The sequence below is a fragment of the Elephas maximus genome, chromosome 9 (genome assembly GCF_024166365.1).
Source record: "Elephas maximus indicus isolate mEleMax1 chromosome 9, mEleMax1 primary haplotype, whole genome shotgun sequence".
Classification (NCBI taxonomy): Eukaryota; Metazoa; Chordata; class Mammalia; order Proboscidea; family Elephantidae; genus Elephas; species Elephas maximus.
The window spans coordinates 8,509,707-8,533,610 of NC_064827.1; the positions used below are offsets into that span (position 1 = coordinate 8,509,707).

At 46.1% G+C, this 23,904-nt stretch overlaps 1 protein-coding gene across 7 annotated transcripts in view; it reads right to left on the bottom strand.

The window, feature by feature from the left end:
• SMARCA2 (SWI/SNF related, matrix associated, actin dependent regulator of chromatin, subfamily a, member 2) overlaps window positions 1-23,281 on the bottom strand; it is a 216,254-nt gene extending 192,973 nt beyond the window's left edge. Inside the window, exons 1-2 of one of the 7 annotated variants that reach the window (XM_049896949.1) lie at window positions 23,169-23,281; window positions 2,596-2,861 (exon numbers count right to left, since the gene is read on the bottom strand). In XM_049896949.1, the coding sequence (XP_049752906.1) occupies window positions 2,596-2,820 (225 nt within the window). In that variant the 5' untranslated portion in view covers window positions 2,821-2,861; window positions 23,169-23,281. Of the gene's footprint in view, window positions 1-2,595; window positions 2,862-20,909; window positions 21,196-21,230; window positions 21,630-21,692; window positions 21,780-21,930; window positions 22,099-23,168 lie in introns of those variants that run through there. The other 6 variants (XM_049896950.1, XM_049896943.1, XM_049896947.1 and 3 more) reach the window with 6 other exon arrangements.
• Between the last annotated feature and the right edge of the window lie 623 nt (window positions 23,282-23,904).

Consider the following 23,904-nt stretch of genomic DNA (forward strand, 5'->3'; position numbering starts at 1 on the left):
AGGTAACAAAAGGAACCAGATGTGATAAAAATAAAAAATAACAACAACAACAAAATAATCCAGCGTAACTACATTAACACCGACCCAACGCTTCATTTAAACGCCTAGATGATAATGTTGTTGTTCTGTGCCATTGAGTCGATTTCGATGACAGCGAGTCCGTGTGACAGAGTAGAACTACCCCACAGGGCTGTAATCCTTACAGAAGCAGATTGCCAGGTCTTTCTCCAGTGGAGCCACCGGGTGGGTTCGAACTGCCAACCTTTCAGTTAGCAGCTGAGCACTTAATCATTGTGCCACCAAGGCTTTGTAATAACAATGGGGCTAGCTAAATATTTTCTTCAAATTTTACATTTCATGTTGAAGGTAAGACATCCTCAAACCCTTCTGAAATGATGTCAGCCACTCAGGCTAAAGTTTACAAGTGACAGATGAGATCTAATACAGCTCCCGAATTCATTTAACATAACACAAGACAAGCTAATAACTTCAGAATGTCAAAATACTCAATACATTCCCCCAAAAATCTGATACGGAAAACAAGCAGCTCTATTTCTCTAGACCCTGGACAAGCTAAAAATGGATTAAAAAAGAAGAAGAAAGAAAGGAAGAGGGCTTGGGGAATTGTAGAGATAGCCATGATATATTATTAAATGAAAGCAGGAAGGACTTCATAGGGACGATACGATTCTATGATGGTAAAAGAAAAACAACAACAAAAAAAATCCACACCTGTATATGCATATACATTTTTTATTTTTTTTAAACTGAACAAGAAAAAAGTAAGGTACGAGAAGAATCTGCAGCAAACTGTTAACATTGGTTACCTGGGGTTAACCTAGGATTAACTATTTCCTAGTCCCTAGGTGGTACGAACAGTTATCATATTTGGCTGCTAACTAAAAGGCTGGAGGTTCAAATCCACCCAGAGGCACCTCACAAGGAAGACCTGGGACCTACTTCTGAAAAACAAGCCACTGAAAACCCTCTGGAACACAGTTCCACCCTGACACACATGCCGGATGTTGGGATCGACTCGAAGGCACCCGGCAGACTGCTTATCTATCTCAGCGCTGCTTTACTCTTCCCAAGAAGCATATAATACTCTGCTGATTTGAGGGTCATCAAGTCAGGGCGTTTCTTCTTCAAAACACGGATCCTTCCTTTTGGGCTCTGAAGCCTTGACTTACAACATAATTCGAGAAAGGACTCGCTTTTTTCTGTGGTTAACTTTTTGTTTTGAGCCTGTCTCTTTCACTGCTTACTGACTTGAGACAAGAGGCGTCCCACCACCCTATCTACCTGGGATGTCACCCAAAGCCAGCTGCTGTCTATTCGATTCCCACTCGTGCAACCCCAGGTGTGTCGGAGGAGAACTGTGCTCCATGGGGTTTTCAGTGGGTGATTTTTCAGAAGTTGATCACCAGGTCGTTCTTCTGAGGCACCTCTGGATAGGCTTGAACCTTTCACCTTTTGGGGAGCAGCCAAGCACTTTAAGTGTGTGCACCACCTGGAGGGTGTAAAAAGCCTCTATTTGTCTCTTAGGCAAAGCCCTCAGGTAGCATGCAATGGACTCGTAGATGTTCTTTGGCTACTGCCAAATTTCAAAGCAAACTGTCAGGGAGGATCTTGTTTACTTTCCGAAAAGTCTGCTCTCTCTTCTTTGCATATCCCACCAAGGCATGATGCCAAATTATACCATACGATCTTTCCCACAGCAATAATCCGGGCTCATAAATAGAGGATTATTGTAACCTTAGTCCAGAAACACACAGCTGGACCTGCATTCTGCCAACCCAGAGCCCCTTCCCAACACCAGAATCAAGCTTCCTCACACAGAAACTACAAAGTACATTTTAAGGGATCCCTAGAAACTATTTTAACTCCATAAAGCCTGTTTCCCCCACACGTCTGTCAGTGGGGGCTTGCGTGTTGCTGTGACGCTGGAAGCTATGCCACCAGTATTCAGATACCAGCAGGGTCACCCATGGTGGACAGGTTTCAGCTGAGCTTCCAAACTTAAAACAAAAAATCTTTTTAGAAAAAGACTCTTTTTCCTTTTACTCTTTAACATCTAATTTTTCATAAAAGTTGACATTTTTAGGGAAGAATAATTTCCAGTATGTTCATTAGTAGATGATATGAATTAATACAGGGAGAAAAATTTAAAAAAAAGAAAAAAAAAAAAACAAGACTTATTCATTAATTTACTTATTCACCAAGCTGAAATATCTCCGGCCCACAAATCCCTGAATCTACCTGTCAGAATTACATATTCCGTCCCCTGTTTACACAGCCAGAGTCGGATCTTCCCAGGTGCACAACGTCTACAGCAATGAAAGTGCCCTAGATGTGTGCTTTAAATAATGTACGAGACAAGACAAAGATCGAGCTCGATCCTCTTGTTAATAATATTTAAAAATAAAAGGGGGGGGTGGTTGATCAGGTGTATCAGCTATCTATGGGTTTAGCATCTGACTACCAGCTGAAAGGTTGGCAGTTCAGACCCACCCAGAGGAACCTCAGAAGAAAGGCCTGGCGATCTCCTTCTGAAGGCTCATGCCCTGAAAGCCAAAGGGGAGGAGAAATTTTCACCTTGTGCATCTGATGCATGCCTTCCTGTGGGAAGTCAGCAGACCCCATCGCCGGCATCGGGTGTGAGACACTTGGAGGTCCCGGACTTGGTCCCATCATACTGTGGACGGAACCTGGGGATGGTCCTGGCCCAGGGCTAGGTCCCAGAATGGGTCCTGGGGAGGGTCCGGGCCCTGGCGAAGGCCCCGGGTGGGGCATCGTGCCAGGGTCTGTGGGCGTGGACATCAACTTCTCCTGCCTGGGCCAGTGAACAGAATAACAGTAAGCTAGAAAGAAGAAAAAAGAAAGGAATATTTGAAACATGATGTTAAGATCAGAATAAAACAGTTGTTAGTACTTGATGGTGCCGTTTTGGTAACAAACATCAAACAGAAATGCATTCTCTGGCCCAGATGTTTGAGTGCATGTGATATATATCCTAGTACCCTGGTCTTTATGAAAACCACTTGTTTAAAAAAAAAAAAAAGCTCTAAATGATTCCCCAGAAAGATATAAATCATCTAAGATACAAAAAGTCTCACTGCAGAAACTCAAATTTAACACATAAGCAGAATTCTAAACAAATCTGAAATGGATTACTGAAGTCAACAGACACTTCCATGGACTAGTTTGAGCACCTTATATGTCATTAGCCCCCAACGCCATTAAAATATAAAATCCCTAAAAGAGTATCCAACCAAGACCTATTTTCCTAAGTCAATGTGCATTTAACACTTCACAAAGAATTACAGATAGTTAAAAAGGGAAACAAAACACCATAACACTTCACAAAGAATTACAGATAGTTAAAAAGGGAAACAAAACACCAGTTTGTAAATGGAGAATGAAAACGTCTTGATCGTGGAAAAAAGAAGGAAGGAGAATGAGGTAAATACAGGTTCATATATCCACATACACAACACAATTACTAGCTAAGTTATTTCACTTTTCTTCCAAGATTTAAATGCAATGGTGTCGATATTGTTAGCTGCCATCAGGTTGGCTCTGACTCACGGAGACATTATGTACGACAGAACAAAATGTTGCCTGGTCTTGTGCCATCTTTATGACTGTTGCTATGTTTGAGTCCATTATTTGGGCCACTGTGTCAATCCATCTCATGAAGGGCTTTCCTCGCCTTTGCCAATCCTCCACTTTCCAACTATGATATCCGTTTGTAGTGACTGGTCTTTCCTGATGATGTGTCCAAAATAAGCAGGCTTAAGTCCTGTTATCCTCGCTTCAAAGCATTCTGGTTGTACTTCTCCTAAGAGTGATTTGTTTGTTTTTCTGGCAGTCCATTGTATATTCAGTATTCTTTGCCAATACCACCACTCGAATGTGTCAATTCTTCTTAAGTCTTCCTTTTTTATTGTCCAGCCTTAGCGTGCATATAAGGCGACTGAAAAGACCATGGCTTGGGTCAGATGCACTTTGTCCTTGAAGTGAAGTCTTTGCCCTTTAACACTTTAAAGAGGTCTTTTGCAGGAGATTTGCCCACAGCAATGCATCACTTGATTTCTTGACTGTTGCTTCCGTGCGTGTTGACTGTTGATCCAAGTAGAATGAAATGCAATGGTACGTGTAAAAACAAAACAAAACCTAGCACTGTGCCTGGTATAACAAACAGGCCCTCTTACTTAGCATTATTTTCCCCACCATCCCCACCGTACCAGAAGTGATGGTAAAGGACAGTTTAAGAGACAGTACTCCTGCCAGATAATTAACTGAAGGTGAGACCACGCGGACAGTTGAGGTGAGGAATTCGTCCCCAGCTTCTCTCTAGTCAAGGTCCCCCAAAAGAAGTCAATCCTGGCTATTAGATCAGACCCATCACAGATGAGGTGTGGGAATTCTGGTTCTCCAATATTCCATCACCCACGCATCAAGATATCTGCCTCCTGGGGTGGGTAGGGCTACACCTTGGCTGTGAGCCAAAGCAAGTAAATTGGCTGTTTTCCGAATAAATTAGATGACAGAAATCAACGATCCCCTCGAATAAATACCACTAGTAATGGTTACAGTTCATGCTGTTACATATTACGATGTTACCTTGGAGGCACACACCTGTATGCACAGAATGTTTCTGCCGTCAACCACACAAAACATGGAATGAGGCACCCTGAGTGACTTGCTTACCCATTGCTTAGTGATTCCATGGGAGGGATGGAATTAGACTGTAGTGGCCTAGCCACCCACAGCAGGCATCCTTCCAGAGGGAAATAGGAGTTGAAGGGGAAATACAAAATAAAACCACAGTAGTTCCACTCTTAGCTACCTACTGTCACCTCTCACGAATATCAAGAGGGTGAGGCCAATGAGGACAGAGGCTCCTTCTTCTCCACTCCTGTATCCCCTGCAGCTCAAACAGTAGCTAACCCAGACCAAACACCCACTGCCGTCAAGTCAATGCCAACTCATAGCAAGTAGTAGCACAAGGCAAAGAAAACATCTGCTGTTGAATCAGCTCCGACTCATGGCGCCCCCATGTGTGTCAGAGCAGAACTGTGCTCCACAGGGTTCTCAGTGGCTGATTTTTCAGAAATAGATTGCCAGGCCTTTCTTCCACGGCACTTCTGGGTGGACTCAAACCTCCAACCTTTTGGTTAACAGTGAGTGCGTTAACTGTTTGAACCACTTAGGGACTCCATAGTAAGTACTCAAAAAATAGCTGATGAATGAAGTATGGACACAATTTCAAGGGCAACCTATTAATGACCAAAACCAAAATAACCAAGCCAATTGCCATGGAGTCGGTTTTGACTCACGGCGACCCTGTGTGTGTCAGAGTAGAACTGCACTCCACAGGGTTTTCAAGGGATGACCTTTCAGAAGTCGGTAGCCAGCCCTTTCTTCCAAGACATCTCTGGGTGGGCTCAAACTGCCAACTTGTGGTTAGTGGTCAAGCACTTAACCATTTGCATCACCCAGGGACTCCTCAAATTATTAATAGAGTCAATTAACTTCATAAATAAAAACTGACCAATAATCCGAGAAGCTGGACTGTATGAAAAAGGATGTGGCATCAGGATTGGTGAAAGACTCATTAACAACCTACATTATGCAGGTGACACAACCTTGTTGCTGAAAGCAAAGAGGACTGAAAGCACTTACTGATGCAGATGAAAGACTACAGCCTTCCGTATGGATTACACCTCAGCACAGGGAAAACAAAAATCCTCACAACTGGACCAATAAAGCACACCATGAGAAACGGAGAAATGGCTGAAGTTGTCAAGGATTTCATTTTACTTGGATCCACAATCAACACCCATGGAAGCACCAGTCAGGAAATCAAATGACGCATCGCACTGGGGAAATCTGCTGCAAAGGACCTCTTTAAAGTGTCAAAAAGCAAAGATGTTACTTTGAGGACTAAGGTATACCTGACCCAAATCACAGTATTTTCAATTGCCTCATATGCATGTGAAAGCTGGACAATGAATAAGGAAGACTGAAGAAGAATTGATGCCTTGGAATTATAGTGTTGGCAAAGAATATTGAGTATACCATGGACTGCCAGAAGAACGAACAAGTCTGTCCTGGAAGAAGTACAGCCAGAGTGCTCCTCGGAAGTGAGGATGGAGAAACTATGTCTCACATATTTTGGACTTGTTATCAGGAAGGCCCAGTCCCGGGAGAAGGACATCATGCTCGGTAAAGTAGGGGGTTGGTGAAAAAGAGGAAGACCCTCAGTGAGATGGATTGACCCACTGGCTGCAACAATGGGCTCAAACATAACTGTGAGGATGGCACAGGACTTGGCAGTGTTTCATCCTGCTGTAAATGGGGTCCCTATGAGTGGGACCCGGCTCGAGGGCACCTAACAACAACAACAGAGAGTAATCCGTGCTTGAAGTGTGCTCACATAAAGAAATCTTAAAAATGTGGACAAGAGTTTAGGCCATTCTGATAAATTAGGTCTCAAACAGGAAGCGGAGAAGGCTATGTGGAGTGATTAAATGCAGGACATCAGTCAAATTTTTTTGTTGATACAAGATGGACTAAGAGAACCCAATTCAAGTGGTTTCTAAAACAACAGGGGAGCTTAAGGGTGAATTATAGCCTTGAATTCAAGAGAGCTAAGGGTTATTATTTATTCTGTGTGATTAACAAAGCAGGCGGAAGTTTTTTTTTTTCCCCCCCCACCCCACGTTCAGTCAGCATTTTAAATTTAGGAAGCTGACGTCAATTTGGGGGTACTACAAGTTATAATGTTTTTACAAGTTATAATGTTCTTTCATGGACATCAGCCAGCTACTACAGCTCTTTATTTTTTAATGAATAAAAGGAAATTGCTTACTTCCTGTTATGCTTTACCTTGACATGGCCTTCAGTAGGTATTACTGTCATACGCCTCACGTTTGAACAATGAAGACACCAACACTTAGCCTGATATTTCTACTTCTCATGTTTTATATTTCAATACAGATTAACTGGTAATACTACTTGCAACACATATTATCACTTTCATATTGGAATCTTCAGAATTCTATAATTACTGGCATATTGTTGTTGTTAGTTGCGGTCAAGTTGCTTCTGACTCATGGCGACCGCATGTGCTACAGAGAGTTTTCAAGGTTGTGACCTTTTGGAAGATCTCCAGGCCTGTCTTCTGAGGCACCTCTAAGTGGGTTCCAACTGCCAAACTTTAAGGTAGGAGTTGAGCACTTAACTGTTTCTACCACCTAGGGACCTAATTACTGTTATAAGGTGCGAAAGGTATAGGGTTCCATAAAAATGCTCCTCATTTTTTGTTAAAGGAAACTAGTAAAATCTTGTTAAAAGGAATATTATCAGGGACATGGGAAACTGTTGGCATATACAGGTAGTCCCCGACTTAAAACATATTCAAGTTACGACGAACTACACTTACGACCGTCTGATTTTTTTTTTTTTTTGGTACATCTTACAGTGTGGTGGCATGTAATTTGCTGATGTTATCATTCTCAGATGCTCACTCACAGATGTTCAATGTTATGATTTACTGTTCAAAGCACTGCCATATAGATTTAGTTTTCTAAACTAAATCTGTGGCTTCGGTTGCCGGAAAATATGGACCCAAAAGCTGATCACTTCGCTAAAGTCAACTGGCAGATTTAGGATGCGGTGAGATGTTACTGGACAATATATGATGAAAAAAAGAAAAGGACCACTCAGACAACTCTCACTAATTTTCTGACTAAAGATGCCATCCTCATTCCCAGGGATGATCCAGAAACCCAGTACCTTCCACAAGTGGAGTTACTACTGTAACTGACAAAATGCCACCGTCGCCCGATTCTTCATCATTGGAGTGAATTTTTATGACTTGTGCATTTTTTATGTATGTATGTGTTAAAACATATATGTAAGTTTATATGTAATGTTTCCAACCCCCCAAAACAAATAAATATGAGATTTATGAAGATACTGATAATAAAAGACAATAATAATGAAAACTTAGGAAAAAAGAGGTATTTGACATCGGTCAGAACCGACTTTCAGAACAGAGCCCTGTTGTAAGTCGGGGACATCTGTAAATGGAACGTTAACGCAGGAACATGTTATATAGAAACCTTTTTAATAAGAAGAGAGCCTTCAGATGCATGAAATTACTGAAAATGATGGTTCAGAGAATTAGCATGGTTTACCAAACCAGGAGACGTGACCATTCCACAGAGCTAATGAGTGGCAGGGAGATGTCTTATCAGAAGACTTGAATGTGAAATTTGCTGGCTTCTGACCCAGAGCTCAGAGACCTGGGGTCTGGTCTCGGGGCCACTGCCAATTCGGGCTCTGGACAAAGTGCTTTCCTCTTGGGCTTTTCCTCACGTATGGAGGTTCAAGAGATGCTCGAAGTTCCCTTCCACCTGTCTGTCAATGGCTCCACCTGCTGCTCCTGTAGCACTTTACAGGGTAGGGTTCATCAATGACCCCCCACAGTCAGATCAGGGCTGTCCCAGGACTCGCTCCTCACTACCATCACCCAGCTCTACCACGAGGGTGCTGTTGTTGGTTGCCTTCCATTAGTTACCTTCATTAGCAGTCACTCTCCCCTGGTAAACCCAGCTCCCCAATGAAATATAAACAAAATGATGAAATTATTTTACAAATTAAATTTTGAATATGTTAAGTTTGAGGTGCCTGAGAGGCAGCCTAGTGGTAACACTTTGTACATGTTCAAAGATGAAACTGTTGCCTCTGGAGGTAGTGAGTCCCTCATTGCAGGAGGTATTCAAGCAGAAGCTGAAAAGGCACTGGATGGGTGGTTGAACATGCCGGTTTTTTAATAGGTCTTTTTCAATGTGTACTTTTATGAATCTAAGCTTTATGGTATGATGTTCTATCATGATAATTTTCATTACGAACATGTTGGCTATTGAGTTGGATATTTGTTTCTGATGTTGTTAGTTGTCACTGAGTTGGATCCCACTCATGGCGACCTTCTGTATAACAGAACGAAACGTTACCTGGTTCTACACCATCTTTGTAATCGTTGGTATGTTTGAGTTCACCGTTGCAGTTATTTTGTCAATTCATCTCACGGAGGGTTTCCCTCATTTTTGCTGACCCTCTACTTTTCCAAACACCATGTCCTTTCTAGCAATTGGTATTTCCTGATGACACGCTCAAAGTAATTGAGCCGAAGTCTCACCATCCTCGCTTCTAAGGAGCATTCAAAGAGGAGGGCCTCTCAAAGATAAGGCCCATAATCTTGGTCTCTTAATCCTTCCTCTTCATTTCTGGTGCCAACTTTATTTAACAGTTCAAGCACATAATATAACTTTGCCACGAGGTAAAGAAACTTAAGAGGATAAATGACAAATAGCTGTAAGTCTCAAGCAGAAGCACATATAATCACCAAGTGAGTGTCTTTATGGTTTCAAGTCCAGCATGGGCCAACTCAACTTCTCCTTCCCCAAACTTGCTAGTGTCCTTAAGGATCCTAACCCCTTCTTTTCTTCTCCAAAGCACAATGCAATGATGGCAGTGGGGTGGTGATGGTGGACGTGGTTACAGGATGTGTGTGGGGGTGGTCTCAGATAAACTCAATAGGGTAGCGCTCTGCTGCTAACCAAAAGGTTAACGGTTCGAACCCATCCAGCTGCTTCACCAGAGAAAGACCTTGCCATTTGGTTCTGTAAAGATCACAGCCTAGGAAACCCTATGGGGCAGTTCTGCTCTGTCACATGGGGTCGCTGTGATTTGAAATAGACTCGACGACATCCAACATTAGGTTTATCCATAAGATAAGACTGAAATCAATTTGTCGTATATACTGGGGACAGAAAGGGGAGTTTTACAGTGTTACAGGACAGAATGATGTGGTCCATAATTATATGGCTAATATAATGAATAAAATGTGTCTGTGAGGGCGGGGGGCATCGGCCCCCTATCATCCCCCATGTTGCTTCCCTCTCCTTCAGCCCAGGCCTCCCTCAGGGCCAGGCCGTGGTGTTCTCAGCCAAGAATTTTCCAGCAGGGCACTTTGTCTTCTTGCCCTTACTTCCCTGCCTTTATAACCAGGGAGTGTGTTTTTAAAAATAAAAGACCCTGCAGCTTCCCACAACCCCAAACACCGGAGTCATCCTCCCCAAGTCCACATCTTCAGCCTCTCCCCTTAGATTAAAGGCTTAGGACGAACATCTGCATACTCAAGGGAGTTCAAGTTAGTGAAATTTTAAGGGTCCCCAGCCCAGTCATGACAACCATGACAAAACTTATGCCTAGGGAAAACATACTGTCTTCCTACAATCAACCGAAATACCAAAGACCTTCACGTCTCTAGTAATATTGAAACACGCCCACATGTGATTCATCATAACCTCGGTGACTGGAACCAAGGAGACGTTTTGTCACATCCCCATTTAAAAGATGAGGGCAGGAAGGGGCGACGTGGCTTGCCCAAAGTCACATCTCTAACAGAAGGCGAACCACAAATAGACCTTTTTATCTTTTGAGTCGCAGCCCAGTGCTGAGCCGCTAAACCAGGCAAGACCAACCGCCAGTATCGACAGCATGTTCTCTCAGGCCAGAAAAATGTCCAGGAGTGGAAGTGGAGGACAAAGATGGAAACAATGGAAGAGATATTTTGCAAGGACTAGGGTTTGGCTGTGATAATACATTAATTTACGAAGGGACACAGAAGTAAAGAGAAGGCCCAGAGAGAATACGAGATGAAGACACGATCAGGAACCAGGAGGTCTGTGGTGTATAACTAAACATCCAGAGGGCCCGTTTTACTCATTTATTCCCAACTGTAGTGAGTATCCAGGAGTCTCTGGGTGGTGCAAACGGTTAAGCACTTGACTACTAACTACAAAGGTTGGTGGTTCAAATCCACCCAGAGGCACCTTGAGAAGAAATGCTGGGTGTTCTACTTCTAGTAAAGCAGCCACTGAAAACCCTGTGAAACAATCTATTGTTTGTTTTTGTTCTGGGTATCGAGTAGCCACTGGGTACAAGGCATATAATCAGTTGGCAGGTGCCGTGGTGTCAACTCTGACTCGTGCTGGCTCCACGTGTGTCAGAGTAAAACTGTGCGCCATAGAGGTTTTCAATGGCTGATTTTTCAGAGGTAGATTGCCAGGCATTTCTTCCAAGGTGCCTCTAGGTAGACTTGAACCTCCAGTCTTCGGATCAGCGGCCGAGCTTTACCATCACCAATCAGAGACTCTATGTGGGGTATGCAAAAACAACCAGCAGGCTCCCCCCAGGACTGTCAAGGTCTCACAGGGAAATAAGACTTACATATAAACAGCAACAAGAGAAAAGAGTAGAAGATCCTGTATATAACTGAAGGGTCCAATGCAGTCACAGGGCAGGAGAAATTATTTTCAGCTTGGAGGGGTGAAGGGAGGAAGGAGGGCATTAGAGAAAGCTTAATGGAGGAGATGGCATGTCAGCTAGGCCTTGAAGTTAAAAAAAAAAAAAAAAAGTTTCCTAGAAACTTTTATTTTCTACTCACAAAGAGTCTGGGAAGCACGGCAACCTTAAGCAGACCAAAACAAACAAAAAGCCAGTTACCCCTAAATTGATCCCAACACATGCAATGGAATAGATCCAACGGCTTTCAAGGCTGTGATCTTTAAGCTGCAGATCGCCAGACTTTTCTTCTAAGGCACCTGTGAGTGGGTTTGAACCAACGACAACCTTCTGCCACCCAGGGACCTTAACCAGGTAACACCTCTGCAACTACCCTTTGCCGGGGTTAATGAGGAAGCCGAGGGAAATCTTGGCTCTCCAACATTTCTTTTTCACCACTGACTTTATAGAAAGAATTTGAGGTTCATGTTAAAGGCTGGAATATTAGAAACAAAAATCAGGCCCAGTCCAGAGCCATAAGAACAACACAGTCTTTTTGAAAGTTTTCTGGCTGTTACCGAAGATAAGGCTCAGCAGATAGTCAAGATAAAAGTTCTTTTTATGTCTGTTTGTTGATTCAGAACAGCTCCCCTGACCTGAAGGCTGCTTCTTGTTTTCTCTGTAGCTTTCTCTAGAAATGAATTGATAATTCACCCAGAAGAAGTAGCAATGTCCTTAGAACTGGGCCACAGGACTGTTATTTTTGACGGGGGAGAAGGGATGAAGATAAAGGAAATAAATCTACCAGAAGTTTCTTTTTGAGAGGCCAAGGTTGTCTGCGTACACGGTGAAACACCACTGAGGCCCACACTGCTTCTTGGCCGGAGACACACAACTCTGAACAGTACCCAGCATGCTTTGTGCCATGGATAAAAATGGCACTGGGCTTAAAGTTAACATTTTAAAGTTGCTCGCCCGAAACTCTAGAAAAACAGTTAACACATTTCCTCCGCATTTGCGTGGTTATTCCTGTCAGCTTACCATTCGTTTCAAAATCAAGTATGTGTTTAAAAGGCAACAGGAGAGGAACAACTCAGAAAAGGAGGATGAGAATGGTGGCAAGACTCAAAAAATGTAGTCAAGCAATGTCACTGAACTGTACACACTGAAACTGTTGAATTGGCGTATGTTTTGCTGTATATAGTCTCAACAACAACACAAATACAATAAATTATTTTAAAAACAAACAATAGTTTAGCTTAACTAGCAAAGAATGTCTGCCTTGAGCACTGTGCTCTTTTAAGAACTGTCAAAAAAAAAAAAAAAAAAACTGTCTACATGGGACCAAATTGCCAGCAGCAACTCGAAAGATTAGATAGGAGCCTTGGGGGGCAGTGAGTTTATGTTGGGGGGGGGACAACCCAGAAGGGGAGGGGGCGAATGGTTGCCAACTAGAAGGATGTCATCAGTGTCACTGAACTGTACATATAGAAACTGTTGGATTGGTCTATGTTCTGCTGTGTATATTCTCAACAACAACAGCAAAAAATAAAATGAATGCTATATACAGAAGAAAAGGTGTTGAGTCAAAAATGTGCTCTGTTTGTTGGACTTCTGTGGATTTGTCTTCATCTTTCAATTAAGGGAACAAATGAGGACGTGAGCTATTGCCCTCACTTCACATACGCTACGTTGGATCCGCCCTCGCCCACAGTCAAGCCTGGCAAAGGCTCTGAGGAAACCCAGTGCAGGACAGAAGATAACACCCAACTCTGCTGTGGCTTATTAGTCCTGCATGATCCCAAGGCACTGCCTCAACAGGATCCTGGCTTTTAACAGTTTCACCCCTGCAGACACCACTGCCTGCCCGTCAGCATGTTGTACCATGGGAAGCTGCATGTTACTATGATGCTGGAAGCTATGTCACTGGGATTTCAAACACCAGTGGGGTCACCCATGGTGGAGATGTTTCAGCAAAACTTCCAGACTAAGACTAGGAAGAAAGGGCTGGTGATCTACTTCCAAAAATTACCCAGTGAAAACACTATGGGTCACAACAGAAAACTGTCGGATATAGGGCTGGAAGATGAGCCCCCTAGGTTGGAAGGCACTCAAAATATGCAGTGGCCACGACAGTGGACTGGAACAAACCAACGATATGAAGGCGATGCAGGACCAGGCAACGTTTAGTTCTGTTATACACAAGGTCGCTGTGAGTCAGAGCCAATTCTAACAACAGATACCTACCGTGAGGAGCCTGCCTGTGATGCAACCGGATGCTCCCCACTGACAAATGATAATGTTTCCACAAAGGAAAATCGCTTCTAAAAGGGTGCTTAGGAGAAAACCCTAGAAGTCTCTCAACAAAGAAGCACTTTGCTGACCATCCCTCTCACCCAGGACTAGTGACCACTGGTAAATATCAAGGTAATCACGGGTAACCATCACTTCCAAAATCCACGTAGACCCAAACTGCTAGCCAAGTGGTAAAGAGTCAAAGCCAAACCCACCAACCAAAGCTAGTTCCAAGCAGGGCACCCTGAAATGCTCCCCTGTTTCACGGACAGTCACACTACGTCTGTCTTCCCTGAGTTATCTCCGGCCCCATTACAAGCCAAATTCATTTTGTGTCCTGGTAAGAATCAAGGAAAGCCACTTCCTTCTCAGGTCAGCTAAGATGATTTTATTGACACATTAAACCTGAAGAAGAGACTGAAATAGATACTTTAACAAGTCTTCTGGTTGAGATAGCACAGTTTTTACGTAGGAATAAAATTCGACCTTATATGCCGAATGAACCAAGATCATGTCATAAGCGAGCCCGGACGTGACCAATCTGCCTGATTTTCATAGGATCGATGAAAAGTCAAGAATGAACCTTTCAAGTTTACTGCAATTATAATGGATAAGGGCCATTTACGATGAGAATATGCCTCTTTTTTTTTTTTTTTTTTAATCCACCACATAGCTCATGTAACCTCTTTGAGTTTCAAGTTCCTCACCTACTAAATAACCATAATAATAGTGGGCTAGAACCCCGATTTTGACATGAAACAAAATATTAGATATGAAGACACATTGCGAGCAATAGCACACAACTGTGCATTCCTGCAGTTACGCCAGGACCATTCTAACCAGCTTCCATCCCCACCCTCTACTTGAACGAACAATTTCCCTGATTCATCTTTCTAAAATATTGCTGCGGAGACCTGAGATACAAGGGTTAAGTGCTCAGTTGTTAATTGGAAGGGCAGAGGTTTGAACCCACCCAGGATCTCTGCCGGAGAAAGTCCTGGCAATCTGCTTCTTTAAGGATTGTTGTTGTTGTTGTTGTTGTTGTTCGGCTCGGTCGAGTCACTCCTGAGTCATAGTGACCCTACGTACAGCAGAATGAAACACTGCCTGGTCCTGCACCATCCTCACAATTGTTATGTTTGAGCCCATTGTTGCAGTCACTCTGTTAAATCAGTCTCATTAAGGGTCTTCCTCTTTTTCACTGATCCTCTACCAAGCATGATGTCCTTCTCCGGGGACTGATCCCTCCTGATAACAGGTCCAAAGTATGTGAGATGAAGTCTGGCCATCCTTGCTTCTAAGGAGCATTCTGGCTGTACTTCTTTCGAGACAGATTTGTTAGTTCTTCTGCAGTCCGTGGTACCTTCAATATTCTTCACCAGCACCACAATTCAAAGGCATCAATTAATTCTTCTTCAGTCTCCTTTATTCATTGTCCAGCTTTCGCATGTATATGAGGTGAATGAAAATATCACACACACCTTAGTCCTTAAAGTGACATCTTTGCTTTTAACACATTTAAGAGGTCTTTTGCGGCAGATTTGCCCAACGTGATACGTCATTTGATTTCTTGACCGCTGCTTCCATGGGCGTGGATTATGGATCCAAGCAAAATGAAATCCTTAACAACATGATGCTATAAAGATTACAGTCAAGAAAACCCTATGGGGCAGTTTCACTCTGTCACATGGGGTCGCTATGATTCGGAATCAACTCGAGGGCACTCAACAACAAGAACAAAATATGGCTACATTCCTGAATTCTCTTGCTCAAAATTTTTGAGACCAGCTTCCAATACACATTGGATAAAATATTTGTGCTTCAGCCTGCACGTTAAGTCTTTGTATAATCTCTAATATTTTCCTCTGAAAAGTCTCCCCCACGGGAACATCTTGCCCCACGTAACCCGGTCAAATCGAGTATGTGGCTCTTCACCAAGCTTCTTCATGCTTGGTGCCTGTGATCTCAGGGTCTTCTTCTGATCTGGGATGATCACCACCACCCCACCCCTTCCTCCGACATCCTCCTATAGCAAACTAAAAAAAAAAAAAAAAAGCCAAACCAGTTGCCATGGAGCCATTCCGGTTCATGGCAACCCCGTGTGTGCCAGGGTAGAATGCGCTCCATAGGGTGTTCAAGACTGAGACCTTTTAGAAGCAGATCTCCAGGCCTTTCTTCCAGAGCACCTCTGGGTGGGTTCAAACTGCCAACCTTTCAGTCGGGTTAGTATTCAAGCGCTTAATCGTTTGCACCACCCAGGGACTCCATGGCAACCCTCCCCCATATCTCAAAGACCCTGTCTGCCCCATGAACCAAGAGAGTTCACTGTGATCGATCCCTGAACCAACGGCCTGTACGGTTCACCATTTGCTATTTACATGTTTAAATGTCCAGCTCTGTTCTTTAAAACACATAAATTCTCAAGTATAGATCATCTATTTTTTTTTTGCAGAATTCTACGTTTTGCTTAAAGGCATTTTAGCACATATAGGAATACAGCACAATAGCAAACCACAAAATAGCTGCAAATATTTATATATTGCGTCCACATTAGCCCAACATAGAGGGGAGGTGGGAGGGGGTCTCAATGGATATTCCATTTCCATTCAATGACTCACCTCCCAAATGGGATGGTAAAAACTGCGTTAGGCCACATCAAGTAGGTAAAGACATATGTAATGGTTCCAAACAAGGGCTATACAAACCAAATACAAACTGATACAGAATTTCCCTTGGACTACTGTTAGCCTGTAAGCCAACATACTCTGATCCTTTTTATCAGAACTTACCGTCTTCATTTTTAAGTAATTTTAGCTCCCAAATTCTAAATTCAGTTAAAAAAAGGGGAGAGGGTTGCAATTACATTAAATGGTTTTTAAACTTTAAGTTTTATTTCATTGTCTGTGGATTTCACTCACCCATTTACAAAAGGACCAGTCCATAATTAAATGGGGTCAGTTTCTACAGTTTCTAAAACATTCAGGCGTGCACAGACGTAGATGACATATTAGTATAAGGCTGATGCTGAATTTGACACTTTGACATTTTACTCCGAATTCTTACCATAGAATTTTACAATTGGATAGCCATTACAATAGAGTATTGTCATATTTTTTTAATATGTTTTAAATCATCCAGGCAAGTAGCCTGATCATAATTATCTGAAAGTCTGATTTATCTAATAAAACATCACAATTCACAGCAGGCTCATGTATTATAAACCCAGAAGTCCACAGGGCACCATGTATTTCAACGTTTCGGTCAAAAACCCTGTATGCTATATCTAAAGCTCCATTCCAAATCAGCGAATTAATGAGCTATTTAGATCCAACATTCAATATTTAAAAAACATATATATATATATATATTTTTTTTTGGAGCCCTGGTGGCACAGTAGTTAAGAGCTCAGCTGCTAACTAAAAAGGTCAGCAGTTCAAATCTGCCAGGCACTCCTTGGAAACCCTATGGGACAATTCTGCTCTGTCCTATAGTGTCATAATTATGAGCCAGAATCGACTCGATGGCAACAGGTTTGGTTTTTGTTTATGTTTTTTGCTATTGGAATGTAATCTTTCAGCTATCTTTACCTGTATCTTTAAAACTTTTATTACTTAAAAGTTCTCACTACTATATCCTGAACACGTTCAAAGAAAAGTTCTATATTAGTGTGAGAAAAAAATAAAGTTACAATAAACAGTAATAAAGTTGTAACGTTTTCCAAACCCACATTGCAAGATCCTATTTAATTTGGTGATAAATATCTTGGGCACATAAATATGCTACCTTTCATACTGACACTGGAAGAAGTATGTTTTTTACTTCTGTACTATTGTTGTTAGATGCTGTCAAGTCGGTCCCAGCTCACAGCAACCCTACAGGACAGAGGAGATCTGCCCCCATAGGGTTTCCAAGGAGGGGCTGGTGGATTCAAACTGCCAACCTTTTCCTTAGCAGCCGAGTTTTAACCACCATTCCACCAGGGCTCCTTACTTCCATATAAAAAATAAAAATATTCCCTGATAAATACAAAGCCACAGCTTTCTGTATGGAAAAGATAAACACTCCAACCAAAAAAATCAAACCCTTTGACATCCAGTTGATTTCAGCTCGTGGTGACCTCATGTACAGTACTGTGGAGCAGAATTACCCCACAGGGCTTTCTTGGCTATAATCTCTACGGAAGCAAATCACCAGGCCTTTCTTCTGTGGTGCCACTGGGTGGGTTCAAACAGCCAGCTTTTAGGTTAGCAGTAATCAGAAACCACATATGCCACCCAGGAATCTATGATAAACACCCTGTTGTTGTTGGGTGCCCCTGAGTCAGTTTTGACTCCTAGCAAGCCTAGAGGACAGAGTAAAACTGCCCCAGAGAGCTTCCAAGTTGCGGCTGGTAGATTCCAACTGCTGACCTGTTGGGTTGCAGCTGAGCTCTTAACCACTGTGCCACCAGCACTCTGATAAACATCCCAGGCCTTCCTAAATACTCCTTCAAATAATTTAACACCGTTAGTATTTTCTATTCCCGCCTACTTATGGAATGATCCGTAACTTTATTAACCGGCTTGACGTTAGAGCTCCGTAACAGGAGCTCTCCCAAAAATGACAGAAAATTCTGCATCCTCTATTTTGTCAAAAACAATCTAAAAATCACAACATTTAAGGCAAAGGAACTATTTAGAAAATAATTCTTTCACATAAAAAAAAAAAAATGACCAAAAAACTCAGAAATAGTCCCCAAATGTGGCTTCTCACACTGGCCAACACTGCTCATCTGTTTACCAGAAATACTGAAGCAGTTTGACTCAAGTGAAGAGGTTTCCAAGGCCTCTTCGTTAGGCCTTAACTAAGTGTCCATCACTTCCCTTAAAACCATCTTGACCTGGAACAACGGGAATCAAAACTTCCGGTAGTAAATCAGGCCCTCTGGGTCCCCCTCAATTTGCCGGTGCTGAGAAATGCTCGTCAGCGTTATATTGGTGAGAATTTAGTCCTTCTCGTGGCAATGTGTCAAGATGTCATAAATAGTGATTTAAATTTCTCTGGAGTATCCAAAAGCTGCTGACCTAGGAGAGTTTGACAAACAAAGGCCTTGTTTACAAAGGAAGACTTGTAAAGGAAAAAAAAGAAAGAAACCAGCAAACACCAGAGGACAGCGCCACTTTTATAATTTATGAAACGCTTCTCTTTTATGGTTTTGTTACAACACCATAACAAGCCTTTAAAATGAAATGCCCAAACATCCCAGTAATCTGAGGGGTATCACGATACTCTCCTGGGGAAAAAAACGAGACATCCTTTTTTATATTGACCGGCAGAATGACTTATCTTAATCAAAGAAAAAACATCTACAATCATTATCTGCCACAGCAGTACTTTCTAGTTATAATATTTTAAGCAGAATTCAAGCATTCACAATATAATGCCAGCTGAGGCACTTTTTATTTTTTATTTTTTTGGCAATGCCAGGCCTCGGGTGTTGGTCAAAGCACTTTTCAAGAAACTTGACAAGAAATGCTCAAAAACCACTTTAAAAATGAACAAAAGAAAAGATCTAAGGCTGCTTTGAACGTAGTGTTGCGGTGAATATTTTCTGAGACACCACAGTGCAGCCAGTCCGGATGCTGGACGCAGCTGCTGAGAGGGGCAGCCACATGGAGGAAAGCTCTCCCTCTCCTGGGCCAGTTCTTCCAGGGTTCTCATACCCCAAACTCCTGGTTCATTTTAAAATGGTCTTTAGTAATATGGCATCTCTCCTTCATGCCTCCAACAAAGCAGACAGATCTCTAATGCACAGGGCATTTCTCAGTCTACTTCAATAAATATCTTTTGAATCTAAGAGATTATAGGGGAGCTAAAAAAAAAAGTCCAGGAGAATAAAAAGGCAATTAAACCAAAACCAAACCAAACCCAGTGCCATCGAGTCAATTCCAACTCATAGCGACCCTATAGGACAGACTAGAACTGCCCCATAGAATTTCCAAGGAGTGCCTGGCAGACTTGAACTGCTGACCCTTTGGTTAGCAGCCATAGCACTTAACCATTATGCCACCAGGGTTTCCAAAAAAGGCAATTAGATTCCTAAAAAATGTGTGTGTCAATTTGCATAACAGTGCACCAACTGGGATTCCAACCAGCCACACCTCTGAACATTTCACTAGAGTGCAAGACCTAGCCTGGAAGCCTTAGGAGTCCAGTGTTGGCCAACAAGCCTACAATACCCTCCCCGCAAAACAACTGATGGAAAATATTTCTGCAAACATGTGAATATGTATATAAATATGTTTGCACACATAACATTGGAGATGGCCTCTATTTTGGTAGTCCTTTCTGAGTCTTAGGTAGTTGGCCAAGAATTTTCTTCTACTCAACCGGCGAGCAACATCCGTTTTGTTTATACAAGCAAGGCACACAATCAGGTGTAAGAAAAAACTGCTTTGAAATGGAAGTTGAAAATTTAGCCCAGCAATTGGTAGCACACAGATGTTAAAAATAACCAGTCACTGCAATAAACCAGCAAACGTGTATCTTTCATTTCTTCACGTTGGATCTGACGTTACACCTCCAGTAAGTAGTCAGAAATACGTGTCTCCATAATGACCAGAGGGCAATGACATCGTTCCATGAAGCACTAACCCGGGCTGCTTGCTATTGCAAAAACCCCAACCTCCACCAGGCTAGGGAAGGGGGGAAAAAGGCGACAACCTGGCAAAACTCTCCCAAAAGTTATATAAACAAAGGAGAAGAGCAGCCCAGCGTGGGCTCCGCACCCATGTGCTACTAAAATTACATAACACACGGTGCAGACATTAACGATGGAATGGATTCTGCACAACACCCCCACTCCCTCGCCTCCCTCCTTCCCGGAAAAAAAAAAAAAAAATCCCCAAACGCCTGGCAAGGCCAACTTGACGGCTCTGAGCATTGATTTGAAGGCTGGAGTAAATCCTGCGAGAGTTTGAGGCGCATTTAGGCCCGAAGTTTTAACATGCAACAGCCCCAGGGAGCAGCGACTCGAACTCCTCCCCAGACTGAAGGAAGAGGGACTGACAGTGGTCGGCGAGGCCTGCTTCTCCCTCCCCGGAGCCTCCCGCTGGAAAGTTTTCCACGCCATCGATCGCAGCCCCGACAGCCCGTGTACCCCGCCGGCCTGACTCTGCAGGAAAGGCGAGCCAGCCCGGAGAGCTGAGGGGGCCGGCAGTGAAAGCGACGGAGAGCTCCGCGCGTAGCGGGCGGCGGCGGCTCAAGCTCCTTACCTAGCGGCACGGAACAAAAAGCGGCGCGGGGCTCTGGGCCGGCGGGGGCGACGCCTAGGTGGCCGGCGCGGGGGTCGGTGGCGAGCGCTAGGCCCGCGCCCGGGGCCCGGCCCCCGCCGCTTCCTCCCGGGCGCGCGTCATGTCACCGCGATCAAACATGTCTGTGCGCTTCGCCGCGGTGACTTCCTGATTCTCGCCGCCCGCGCGCGCACACACTCACACTCGCAGCCACGCGCACACGCCGGCCCCCGCCCGCCTCTCGGGCCTCCCCGGCTCGGAGCTGCCGCCCGCGCCGGCTCCCCGAGCCCTGCACACACTTACACTCTCGCGCGTACCCACCGGCCGCGGGGCTCGCGGCCCCTCCGCCCTGCGCCGCACTTGGCCGCCCTGCCAAACTTTTTTTTCCAGCCTGATCCACCGCCAAGTTCCCGGCGCCCCGCCCCACCCCGGCAGCCCGGCTAGCCGGGTGCTCACCACCAGCCGCCGCGCAAGGCCACCGGATCACCATCAGAAGGCGAGCCAGGCGGCGGGGGCGAGCGCGCAGACACTGGCAGTAGGCGATTTCCCCGCGCGCACCGGAAACCGGCCCCGAGTGCCCGGGCCAGGGCTCAGGGGTCCTCGGAGCCCGCACTGCTGCGCCCGCCCCGCGCAGGCAACCGCGTCCGGGCTGCGTGGCCCGGTGCAGTCCACCCCGGGCACCCGGCTTGGCGGGAGCCCTGCGGCCGGAGGTCCCCAAGGGGCGGGCGTGCCTGCCAGGTTTTTTGGGGAAGTGCATCGCGACACCTTTGCAGATGGCATGGCCGTGTTTTGCAAGGCCAACGAGAGGAGGGCAGGCAGCCAGGTGGCGAGGGAGAGCCGATGAAGGGGCATACTCGGTTGGGATGAGAATAAAGCAAACTCGAAAGCAGGGAGCGAGGAGGAAGGGGTGCGTGTCATCGTTGGGAGGAGGCACCCACCCGGTCTCCCCGCCTCCCGCCCTCGCCAACCCCCCCATCCTTCCCCTCGCAGCCCTTCCCCTTACCCGGCGAACGCCACCGCCGCTGCCCGGGTGCGCGCGGGTCCTGTTTGTGACAGTCAGGCAGAGAGGATTATCCGGATCATGGCCTCTCGGCCAGCAGCCGCTGTGGCTCTCCCGGGCCCCGCGTGCCCCCAGCACCTGGACGATCGCGGGCGCCCCACGCCCGCGCTCCCCGCGGCGCTGGCAAGGGGCTGACTTGAAGCACAAGAAAACAGACCCAGGGAGGGGGAGGGCAATGAAACCAAGCCCGGAGAGCACCTCCGACCTCCCTCTCCCGGCTTCTCCCTCCCTCCCTCCCTCCCAGGTTGCGGCCCGAGCCGGACACCTTGAACTTCAACACCCAAGCCCGCGCCGTCCCCAGGAACCGGGCGCAGGGACTGCCGCAGCGCCCGGGAGGCAGCTCCCCGCTAGCCCCCGTGCCCACAGGCCTGCCCGCCAGTCAGCGCCCCCATCCCCGCCCGAGGGAACTAGGAAAGTGGAGGTGACACTTCCGATCCGGCACGCACCGGCCCGGCGGCAGTGCCTGTCGCCTCCCAGGCGCGCCAGCTCCGGCTCTCCCGCCGCTATCCGCTCTCTCACGTCCCTGCAGCCCGAGCCCTTTAAACAAGTCCCCGGGAGCGGGTGGCAGCCGCGATCGCTGGCGCCCCGCCGCCCGCGAGCTCCTCGCCCTCCAGCGCCCCTTCCAACTCCTCCCGGGAGGACTGCTCGGGATGGATGGTCGCGTTTGCATCCTCCTCCCGTATCCTCCTGCCACCCTCCTTCTCTCCAGGTTTTTAAGGGGTTGGGGGCATTGCAACCTTGCCGAGTGTGTGTGTGTGTGTGTGTGCGTCTGTGTGTTGCAACCTTGACTTGGCAGCGCATCGCCACCTCCTCCCGAGGGTCAAGGCTGTGGTTTGGTGCTTGTTGTCTCTCCTTGCCCCCTTTCAGTCGTAGCGATCCCTGTTATTATTAGCAAGGCCAAGCTCGGTGGAAACTTTCCCGTTTCTTCCACGGCCGCTGGGAGCTGTTGTTAGCGCATTCCACCTGAGGCCCGCGGGGAGGAGGCGGGCTTTTTTTGTTGTTGTTGTGGCGCTCGGCCCGCCTGTTTGTTTTGGTCTCCGTGCATGCACAATAAATAATCATTAGGATCATAATGCATAATCCCCGGCGCAGGCGGCGGCCGCGGGTTTCCGCGGCGGCTGCGGCAGCTGGGAGGCCGAAGGGAGGGGACCGCGGAGAAAGGAGTTGTAAGTTATATTTACCTTGCTCGCGCGGAGTGTGCTGGCTGAATCCCTTCCCTCTCTGAGTCACCCAGAGTACAGAAACAGCGAGCGAGGACTCGATTATGAATATGACTTCATTGATGACAGCCGTCCCCTCCTCTTCCTAAACTCGAGCTCCGCCCCGCGTCCCACCCTCGCCGCCTCCGCGGGCGCCGGAAGACGCGCCGCTGTTGGCCCCGCGCGCCGTTCCTCCCTGCGCGCCCGGGCGCGGGTTGGCCGGGCGAGCCTGTCACTCGCGCAGCTCAGCGACTCCGGGCGAGCGGGGGGGGAGGAGGGGCGGTGTGCAAGAATGTGGCTCGAGACAGCTCGGCCGTATGCGTGGAACAGTGTGTGTCTGCAAGGCGCCGGCTCAGTGCCGCGCGTGTGCCTGGGGCACATCCACTGCGCAGGACGCACTCGGCCCCCAGCCTGCTGGAGTTGGGCTCCCGCGGTCCTTTCCCCGGAGGGCTTCCCCCCGGGACGCCGCGGGCTCCTCTGGGGAGGCTGGAGGAGAGAAGGAGGCGCCGCGAAAAGAAGGGCAGCTCAGTAATAGTGCGTAGTAGTTTGGACTATGTGGAGAAGGTGCTGGAATTTAACTGTGCCTCCGCCTGCCAGAGCCAGCCTGCAGAGAGAAAGGGAGGGGACGAGGGGGAGGGCTCCGGGTGGCACCAAAAGCTTGTTGGTGGCCCAGTGTTGACCAAGGGGGAAAAGGGGCATTGTGGTGCCGGGGGAAACT